General features: G+C 46.2%; 1 protein-coding gene across 1 annotated transcript; it reads left to right on the top strand.

Moving 5' to 3' along the window:
• The first annotated feature begins 6,076 nt into the window (after positions 1 to 6,076).
• CLDN23 (claudin 23) lies at positions 6,077 to 11,084 on the top strand. The gene has a single exon (XM_014736690.3). It carries the CDS (start codon positions 7,143 to 7,145, stop codon positions 8,016 to 8,018), a length of 876 nt encoding a protein of 291 aa, XP_014592176.2. The 5' UTR covers positions 6,077 to 7,142; the 3' UTR covers positions 8,019 to 11,084.

Here is an 11,084-nt window from a genome sequence, read left to right as displayed (position 1 = left end):
TGATGTTTGGGTTAGAAAATCTTTCTCATGTTAGATATTTATCTCCACTCCCACCACCTCTGTAAAGGAGACAACCTTGATGCTAAGCCAAGAAGAGTTTGAAGTCTCTAAGACAAAACTGAAGCAGGTGTTTTTTTTTTTAAATGGCATGATGTCACATGATACCTTCTGATATGTATGAGGGATGACATATCGATTCTTGCTTTAGACAGCCAATCACCACACACAAATGAAATAGCATAAATTAAAAACGATGTACTGTCATAGCAGTATTATGCACAATAGCCAAAAAGTGGAAGCAAACGGAGTGTCCATCAATAGATGAATGGATAGCAAAATGTGGTACACACGTACAGGGGAATATTATTCAGCCTTAAAAAGGAAGACACTTCTGACACAGACTATAGCATGGATGAAACTTGAGGACGTTACGCTAAGAGAAATAAGTCAGTCACAAAAAACCAACTATTGTATAATTCCACTTATGTAAGTTGCATAGAGAAGTCAAATTCACGGAGACAGAAAGTAGAATGGGGGTTGCCAGGAGCTGGGAGGAGGAGAGAATGGAGAGTTGTTTTAATAGGTATGGAGTTTCAGTTTTGCAAGATGAAAAGGGTTCTGGAGATGGTTGCACAACAATGTGAATGTACCTAACACTACCGAACTGCACACTTAAAAATAAAGATGGTACGTTTTATGTTAGGTGTATTTTACCAGGATTTTAAAAAATAACGTATGCTATATCTTCCCTTTGTGTTACTGTGTAGGAAATTTACAAAACCTCATTCATTTATTTAACAAATATTTATTGAGTACCCACTATGAGTTGGGAGGAAACAAGACCAGCAAGGTCCCTAGTGTTTGGAACTTACAACGCAGTGGGAGAAAACAGACAATAAATAGATCAATACACAATTAATAAGAAAATATTTGGTAGTGATAAGTTCTATAAAGAAAATAAATTAGGGTTTTGTGATATTGAGCTAACTGGGGACTACTTTAAATTGGATGTCAAAAGTTGTTTACTTATTTTCTATGATATTAAGCATACGAGGCGAGAAAAACAGCCATTGGGCTATATGCCAGCAAGGAAAGTGAATACCATGTTGAAGGGCTTAGTTCAATTCAGGCTGTGTTAATGCTGTTTTAAAATAGAGAATGATCAGAGTTTAACTTTTTTTCATAGTTTAACTTTTTGTCATAGTTTAGCTTTTATTCTATAGCCTACCGAACTGGACTTGCCATTGGAAGACGAGTGACAGTGTTTGGGGCCTTATTCTATGGAGAAAGTAAAATATAAAGACCTGGTCTAGGGGCTCTGATGACACCTCATAACAGCATGCTGATCTGGTGGTCTCTCTCTTTGTCTGCCAAAGTTTGTAGCTTGACTTCCAAGATTTCTGCAGTGATTGGGATATGCAGTAGGAGGTGTCTGGTATCCAGCCTGTGCCGGCTCCCGAGGGACCCAGCATTAGCCCCTTTAGAATTAGTCTCTGGGAGCCTGCTATTCATCTGGAAGCCTGTGGCACTGTAAACAGATTCTTATCTTACCACGGGGCCCCTCTTCAGAAAGAAAACTATGATAGGGCTGGGGATCAGCTTACACAGACAGGTACTAATCTCAGCAATAATTCATTCCTGCCCCACTGCGAATCATGCTTTATTTCCCACACAGCCTTACGTTGAACTCTGAACTCGGAAGCCTGTGGCACAAAGAGCCGAGGGCCATAATCGGGTGCTATATTTAGGGCAATCCTCTCTTTCTCTTATTACCACAGAAAGTTACTCCCACAGGGCTGCATTCTTTGTCATAAATATCTGGAGCTATCCTATATCTCACTGTTTTCTATGCTGAGGACAAGCAAACATTCAAACAACAAACAAACAAGCTTGTTTACTGAGATGCATTAACAATCTATTTTAGCCAAGCAGACATCTGTCCGTGGATTCTGTGGATACCACGTGGAAGAATACAGAGCAGAAAGAGATGAAATTGATTTGCTGAGTGGCTCCTGTGGGCCGGGCACCGAGATGGATTTGAGGGCTGAAGAGAACAAGACGAACATGGTACCTGTTGCAGTGAATTTACAGACTAGCTAGACAACTAGATGATTCAAGTAATAAGGAACTGTGGCAAGTGCTAGGATAGAAGAGGGAGCGTATGGAAGTCCGCAGGAGGAAAAGGTAACTCCATCTAGGGAGCTGAGAAACCGTCCCAGAGAAAATGACATTTAAGCAACGATGGGAAGCACGCATTGGGGTTGGGAAGCAGAAGGCGGGACTCGAGGAAACGAAAACAGCACTTGCAAAGGTCTAGAGGCAAAAGGGAGCCCAATACTTTGGAAAAATGAGGAAAGAATCTGGCTTTCCTGGGTTATGGGGTGAGGAGATGGTGATGGGAAGGAGCGGGAGATGAGCGGGGTGCACGGCTGGGGCTGGACTGGAGAAGGTCGTGTAAAGGGTTAATGCAGGCACAAGATCTGATTTAAATTTTACAGCATCAGCTCTGAGGGCCTGTGTGGGTAAGAGAAAGGGAGAGAGCAAGCCCGGGTGTAGGAAACCAGTTAGGAGTCCCTTAAAGAGAAAGATGGGAGGGGGTCTGGGTTAGGCAGAGGCGGTAGGAAGGAGTAAGTGGAAGGACTAGAGAGCTTTAGGAGGCAGGACATACAGGACTCTCTTCCCCCTCACAGGGGAAGAAGACTGGGGCTTCGTTCACTCTACAGAGGAGTCCAAGTGAGAAGGAAACTCCCTGCTGTTCTAAACAACAATAATTTAGGTTTTAAAGTAGAGACAAACTGTAAACCACTTTCAAAAGCAAAAACGTCAGGGCTGGCCCGGTGGCCCAGGGGTTAAGTGAGCATGTTCTGCTTCGGCGGCCCGGGGTTCACCGCTTGGCAAGCCATGCTGTAGTAGGCGTCCCACATATAAATTAGAGGAAGATGGGCGCGGATGCTAGCTCAAGGCCAGTCTTCCTCAGCAAAAAGAGGAGGATTGGCAGCAGATGTTAGCTCAGGGCTAACCTTCCTCAAAAAAAAAAAACAAAAGCAAAAATGTCCTCTCAGAACTGATGGGGATTTCAATGCTTTTGGCCACACTGGCTTTGTGTCCCATACTTTCCTAACCCTAAGAATCCCCTCGGGGCTTATAAACACGCGAAGTCCCATCACACTTCCCTGGGGAGTCCCATTCAGGAGGAATCTGTACTTTCCCAAAGTGATCACCCCAGGAGATCTTTATTTCAGACAACTTAGGGAGTTTCTGGGGCATGGGACACCCACACTGATGATGTTCTCGTATACGCTATGTATATTGTATGACTCCGTTTATACAAAACTTTAGAAATTATAAGCTAATCTGTACTGACAGAAAGCACATCAGTGGTTGCCTGCGGACAGGGGAGCTGGGAGAGAGAAGAGAGGACATTGTCAAGAACAGAAGGAAACTTCTGTGGGTGATGGATTCGCGTATTATCTTGATTACGGAGATGGTTTCACAGGAGTACACATATATCCAAACTTAGCAAATTTAATATGTGCAGTATATTGTATGCCAATTACATCTCACTTTTAAAAATTAAAAAATACACCAGTAGCTTCCAATATTCAGTCTCAGAGAAAGTCTTAGACCAAATCTCACAACACATTCATCCTTTTATTAGTAAGCAGATGCAAAAACAGTCTTTCAGCCTGTTCCATAAATGTGATGAAGTCCCAGGTGTCTGTCCATTTAGATGCTCCAACAGCCGCTGTCGGGAAAGTTCACTGGAGGCCACATCCTCGCTCGCATCAGGATTGGCCAACCTTCGGGCTGGGGTCGGCAGAGATGGAATCTTCTGGGGCAGCCTCTAAACACAGGGTATTTCGTTAATCAAGTCTGGGGCAGTATTCTTACAGGTCTTGTTACTGGGCTGTCTAGATTCTAACACCCTGTTCCTGGAGGGGCAAGAATGCCTCGCTGGCCAGTCCACGAATCTTAGACGGCAATGAATTCACCAGTGAAAGAGTGTTAGTAACCGGTATTGTGTTAACCATCAAAGTCTGGTTCTGATTGGAGGCAAAGAGAACTGAAGCCTGGAGATCCTGCTTCTGGAGCGCGGCTTTTTGACTCTAGTCTTTGAAATGGCAGCTAATCACCCTCAGTGCAACCATCCTAATCTGGGCAACCGGCTCCTACTAGAGCCTCAATGAAAACTAACGCTCTCATTCACACCGCAGTGCCCACGCCGATGTGTCTCGAAGTAAACTACCCATGATACAATAACCATTCCAAGTTTGTCTCTCTTTTTTCCCATTCTTTCTGAAAACGTCTCGGCAAAAACAAAGGAAAACATCACTATACCCATCCCCATTCTTTGCACCAAAACAGAGATTAAAAAGACATTTGAAAAGCACTTTGAAAAACTAAGGTTCTACTGGCGCCCACATGGTAGCATAGCTGTTAAGTGTACACGTTCCACTTCGGGGCTCAGGGTTCACCGGTTCAGATCCCGGGTGCAGACATGGCACCACTTGCAAGCCATGCTGTAGTAGGCGTCCCACATATAAAGTAGAGGAAGATGGGCACGGGTGTTAGCCCAGGGCCAGCCTTCCTCAGCAAAAAGAGGAGGATTGGCAGCAGATGTTAGTTCAGGGCTAATCTTCCTCAAAAAATAAAAAAGTAGGTTCTACTAAATCCATTTAAAACAAAGGTAGTTGGAGAAATTGTAGCCCTTGTACACTGTTGGTGGGAGTATAAAATTATGCAGCTGCTGTGGAACACAGTAGGGCATTTCTTCAAAAAATTAAAAATAGAATTACCATATGATCCAGGAATTCTACTTCTGGAGAACTGAAAGCAGGCACTCCAAGAGATATTAGTACACCTATGGTCATAGCAGGATTATCTGCTGTAGTCAAAAGGTGGAAGCAACTGAAGTCCATCCATCACAGGACGAATGGATAAACAAACGTGGTATGTCCATACAATGGAATATTACTCAGCCCTGAAAAGGAAGGAAATTCTGACACATGCTACAACGTGGAGGAACCTTGAGGACATAATGCTAATTCATATAAGCCAGTAATAAATATTATATGACTCCACTTACATGAAATATCTAGAATACTTGAATTGATCAAGACCGAAAATAGAATGGTGGTTGCCAGGAGCTGAGAGTAAAGCAAGGGGGTAGAATGGAGAGTTATTGATAAATGGGTAGACTTTCGGTTTGGGAAGATGAAAAAGTTCTGGAAATGGATAGTAGCGATGGTAGTTCAACAACATGAATGTACTTAATGCCAATGAGCTGACCACTTAAAAATGGTTAAGATGGTAAATTCTATGTTATGCGTATTTTACCACAATTTCTTAAAAATCTAAAGCTTTTCGAAAAACAAAAGTAGTGATTCCTATCCCTCGTCCACTCAAACCAACGCTTAATTAACTTCGATTTTTAGAAGCAGTTTTAATTTTAACCGATTATAGCGATAATCCATTTCCATTGTAAGAAATATGGAAAAGGAGAAAAATATTGCTAAAGGATAATTCTTAGAGAAATGTGAAATCATGACTCTCACACAAATATAAAATGAACACGTGTCAAAGATTTTATGTAACTCATTATTAATAAGGGAACCAGAACAGTGTCATGACTAATTCAAAGGAGAATGCAAAGAACACAGAGACATCTCCAGGCAAACAGGCACGCTAAAATGAGTTTACAGATCAATGTCAGTTCCTCAGTACCCACTGGGCAAAATCCTTTACATTCTCCTGACACCGACTCATTTGCATTTCTGTGGACAAAAATCATTGGCAATACTAGGTTTTCCACAATTTGCAGAGTTGTAAAATAGTTCAAAGACAAAGCCACAGGATCCTCTGCAGTTAGATAAACCTGAAAAGTGTGCTAGACAGGACACCCAGTAACACCCTCTCTTTTTGTCTGCTTAAGTCTTCTATTTGGCTGAAAAAAGTAAAATAAAATCCTCTGTAACTCACTTTGATTCTTTTTGTGTTTGGTAAATTTTTTTCTTCATTGCTCCTTCCTTCCTTTCTTCCTTCCTTCCTCCCTTCCTCTCTTCCTCCCTTCCTTTTCTTTCTTTTCTTTTTTTTTTTTTTTTTGGTAAGGAAGATTGGCCCTGAGCTAACATCTGTTTCCAATCTTCCTCTATTTTCATTCTCCCCAAAGCCCTAGTACATATTTGTAGGTCATTCTAGTTCTTCTATGTGGGACGCCGTCACAGCATGACCTGATGAACAGTGCTAGGACCGCGCAGGGGACGTGGAACCGGGGGCCCCACGTTCTGGAAGCCCTACGTGATCTTAACCACTGGGCCGGCCCCAACTTTGATTCTTTCGAGTCAAATTTAATCGGGAGTATGGAACCTTATTAAGCACACTAAGCAAGGTTTATTAAACAAATTAAACAAAAGCAACATTCTGGGACACGTTACTCCACCAGGTAGATCCTCCGCGCACACCTGCCCGGCGCATCTCAGGCGGCGCGGGAAGCGGGGCACCGCCCACTTGGCCACGGGTGGCTGCAAGTCAACAACCTAGAGCTTCGAGGGGCCATCGCATCCCGCTGGGAGTGGAGGAAGGAGAGGCTAGGTCTGCAGGGCGCACGGGCCAGGACGGGAGAAACACTTTAGCAGCCGAGATCCAGCGAGAAGCAGGGCAAGAGCGCACGGGGAGCGGGCGCGGCAGCCCGCGCGGTGCCGTCTTTCCAGCCCCGCCCCCGCCGGCCCGGCCCGCGGGGAGCCCGGGGCGGGGCGACCTTTGCTCGGTCCTGGAGCGCCCCGGCCGCGGGGAGCGGGGAGGTGGCCGCGCGAGGGGGCGCGCCGCTTTTTGCTCGTTCCTCCCGCGCCTGCTCCCGGGTCGGGTTTGGCCCCGGCGGCCGCCCCTGGATGCTGGCACTCGGTCCACGGTTTCGGTCAGACCCGCCCGCGAGCTGGTTTCGATTAAGGCCGAGCGGAAGGGCGGAGCGGCCGAGTGGCGACAAAGCGCGGCCTGGAAAGGGCGGGGGCAGGAGCCCGGCGTCCTGCTGACTTCGGGGAACCGGAGTCCGGGGCGCTCTCCGGGTGTTCGAGGGCCCGATCGCGAGGCCGCGGCCGCGGAGAAGGCAGCAGGTGCGCCGTCCGGCGGGAGCGCGGCGGCCCGGGATGCGGACGCCGGTGGCGATGACGGTGGGCATGGTATTCGCGCCCTGCGGGCTGCTGCTCAACCTGACCAGCACGCTGACGCCCGGGTGGCGGCTGGTGAAGGGCTTCCTCAACCAGCCGGTGGACGTGGTGCTCTACCAGGGCCTGTGGGACATGTGCCGCGAGCAGAGCAGCCGCGAGCGCGAGTGCGGCCAGCCCGACGACTTGGGCTACTTCGTGGCCGAGCCCGTGCGCGTGGCGCGGGGGCTCATGGTCACATCGCTGGCCATCACGGCCCTGGGGCTGCTGCTGGCTTCGCTCGGCGTGCGCTGCTGGCAGGAAGAGCCCCGCTCCGCGCTGGCCGGCCTCTCCGGCTTGGTGCTCTTTGCCGCGGGCCTCTTCAGCCTCATCCCGGTCTCCTGGTACAACCACGTCTTGGGGGACCGCGCCGTCCTGCCCGCCCCGTCCAGCCCGGTCACGGTGCAGGTCAGCTACAGCCTGGTGCTGGGCTACCTGGGCAGCTGTCTGCTGCTGCTGGGCGGCTTCTCGCTGGCACTCAGCTTCGCGCCCTGGTGCGAGGAGCGCTGCCGTCGCAAGGCGCCCTCGGGCGGCCAGCGCCGCAGCAGCATCAGCACCGTGCACGTGGACTGGCCCGAGCCCGCGCTCACGCCCGCCATCAAGTACTACAGCGGGGGCCAGCACCGGCCGCGGCCCGCCGACCTCGGCGCCGCCGGCCCGGCCAAGGTGGGCTTCCCCATGCCGCGGCCGCCGCCCAAGGCCCACAGCGACCCGGAGGAGGACACGCTCGACGGGGAGAAGGCGGCCGACTCCCACAGCGCCTCCTCGCGCAGCACCCGGCTCTGCCACGGCTCGCTGCCCTGCGACTCCGACCTGTAGGCGGCGCCCCGCAGCCTGCTCTGGCCAGACGCTGTCTGGGCGAAGGACTCGCGCCACCAGGGGCCGACCATGAACTTGTCTGTTACCTGGCCCCTGGAAACACCTGCCTCGGAGGCGAGCCCCGGACGCGTTCCTGTAACTCGTTTGGAAGGCGATCTTCCTCTCCTGTGGCCAAACTAGACTCCGTGGACGATTAGTTCAGGTTGGATGTGGTTTTCTTTTTTACAGAGTTTAGCTTTCCTCCCCAGAGGAATTAGGGTCCTCTTAAGGAGTAACAGGCTTTTCTTTTAGCTGAAGGAGGTATAGGAAGGGTGACGTTTGCATCGTGTGGACCAGGGACAATAACAACAAAAAGTCCAAATCAGCAAATAGAAGCTCAAAAACGATTTAACACCTTGAAACAATAATATTCTGAGATGCCGATGAACTTTGCACCAGTATAATTATCAACTTTTTTCTGCTGTATACTTCATTTTCATGCAAATTCTCAAGAGACCAATATATTTCTGGCTATGTTTGAATGAGGCTCTGAAACGTAGAGCCGAGCAAATACCAGCAGCTTTAATGGCTTTTATGGAATGAAATAAGCTGATTAACTCCTATGTACATTTGTTCATGTATAAATAGCAGTTATCTTCTTTATCACTTATTTTTGGTGTGAAAGTGACTCTTGAGGTCACTCCAGGTTTCTCTTCTAGAAGCCAGAAGGAGAATGAATGGACTAACGCTTTACTGTTCTATTTCTTGGCTGCCTCACCCTGGACAGAGACTACAGATCAAATATTTGGTACAAAATGGAATCTGTTCATCACAGTAGGTTAATGTACAGGTGTATATATCTCTTATTTATAAATTATAAATTTGAAAACAAGAGTTTCAGTATACTTACAAAAGCTTTTTATTTTATTTTATTTTTGGTGAGGAAGATTGGCCCTGAGCTAACATCTGTGCCAGTCTTCTTCTATTTTGTATGTGGGATGCCACCACAGTGTGGCCTGATGAGTGGTGTGTAGATCTGCACCCGGAATGAACCCCAGGCTGCTGAAGCTGAGCCCTCAAACTTAACCACTGCGCCACTAGGCAGGCCCCTACAAAAGCTTTTTTGTCTCCTGTGCAACCTGTGGGAGTTTAAATGTTCATTACTAGCAATATCCTGGTTGCCTAGGCACTGTTTCTGAAATCTAGCTCTCAGATCTTTGCACCTCTTAGCATAAGATTACTAAAAGAAGCCAATAGGCCCCACTTAAATCCATGATTGCATTCAGGTTCATGCTGTTTCTGTGCAAAGCCAAGTCTATTGTTGAAAAAACTAGACGCACCAGTTTCTACGTGAGGTGACACTAGAAATCTTTTCCTCTTGTAACAGTGGAGCCTAAAGTCACAGGGAGGCAGCTGTGAGTTCCATGAGCCGGAAGCCCTAATTCCAAGTGGTTGATTTAATGGTACCCTTACCTGAACTGAATCTCATCTTTAAAACCTGCCGTTGGGGCCAATTCAGAGGTAGGGACGTTCAATTCAGTAAGGGCTGATAACTAAACAGCACAAGCTGCTCACTAGCAGTGGAAGGGACAATATAGATTCACTTCCCTTGCCATTTTGTGCTGGAATCACCTGTCTCTATCTTTTTGCGACCAAACTTAAATGTGGAGTCATATCAGGTGGGGATCTCTTTCAAATGCAAATTCTGATTGGCTAGGTCTGCAATGAGGCCCCCGAATGGATTTCCCAACTAGTTCCCAGGAGGCAATGCAGATGCTGATGGTTCATGGCTCCCACTTGGGGGCTGCAAGGCTTTCCCTGAGACTGTGCCTCTCTCAAATTTCAATCCCACCTGGCAGCAAATAATCGGACCTTTGAGAGCCTGCCACTTTGAAGAGCGAGGGGACTTGCCCTAGGGAACAAAGCCAGAGGGAGAAAAAAACAACAGTGCTTTTTTTTTCAGCTAACACCTCAAAAGGCAGAGATTAGGGTCCTGAGAAGTCAGGACCTAGCAGACACATAAAGCTACTGGGTTTCGGGCAGGTACCGAATCTACTGAATCTTGCCTGCATGGTGATTCCAAATATTTCTAGGGAGGCCTTGATAAAAACAAACAAAACTGGTGTTTTGTATATTTTCACTTTTCCTTCTTCTCAGTTGTTCTCCGCTGGCTTACATTCAAAACACTTCCTCTCTGGTGAATAAGATTTTGTTGCCAAGAGTTAGAATTCCGTTTTTGCCCTATCAATAGAAGTAAACCCCGAACTCCCTTTCAAAAATACAAACTTCCTTTTGCTATAATAGTATGCAAGAGGCGTGGAAGGAAACTCTGCCTCAGGCTGAGAAGAGAAACTTTTCCTCCCTCTTGCAGGTCAAAAGAAAGCTTTTATTCAGGACTTGAATATTTTTTGGGGGGGAGCTTGTCAAAAATATTAAAACGTTCAAAACATTTGTTCAGCTAGGTAACAATGCTGACTCTGAAACCATGTTCTGGTATCTATTCAAAGTGACAACAGAAACAGTCAAAGGGAAACAGAGTAAAAATAGTTTTTTAAAAAAACATTTTATAATCTTTTTATCAAGAGCAGATAAAAAGTTCAGGAAAGTTATCCTTTTTTTAAGAAAGAGAAGACCCAGTTTTAATTTTGTACCAGTTTACTTTTGATATATAAATTTGTTTACTTAATTAAATGTTTTTTCATCTCAGCCAACTTGACCATACATAAAACTCTTCAGGGTTTTACTTTCATAAAACTTCTGTCGCTTATTTTTTATATTCAGAATTTGTCCCAGTACTTTAGACAAATTTATCTTTCTTAACTCAACAAACAAAAATATTTCCATTCTTTATACCTTTTTAACTGAAAACATATATTTTACTTTTCTTGTACACAGACCTTTTAAAAATGTTTTTTCATAGAAAGTTCCTCAGTATGCATAAAACATGTTTATTGATAAACCTGAGCACCTTTCAGTTTCTTTGAGATAAGAAACCAAAGGCAGACAAATCTATGCTTACTAATCAACTTTTAATATTTTATCTTATGTGGAAATGACCTAGATACCCAATAAACTGTTATTATTTAA

This window comes from Equus caballus, chromosome 27 (assembly GCF_041296265.1).
Source record: "Equus caballus isolate H_3958 breed thoroughbred chromosome 27, TB-T2T, whole genome shotgun sequence".
Taxonomy (NCBI): Eukaryota; Metazoa; Chordata; class Mammalia; order Perissodactyla; family Equidae; genus Equus; species Equus caballus.
This window is presented reverse-complemented; position numbering and strand designations above follow the sequence as displayed.

What these genes read in the sequence shown, in the direction of transcription:
- CLDN23 (XM_014736690.3), top strand. Translation starts at nt 7,143, where the DNA reads ATGCGGACGCCGGTGGCGATGACGGTGGGCATGGTATTCGCGCCCTGC.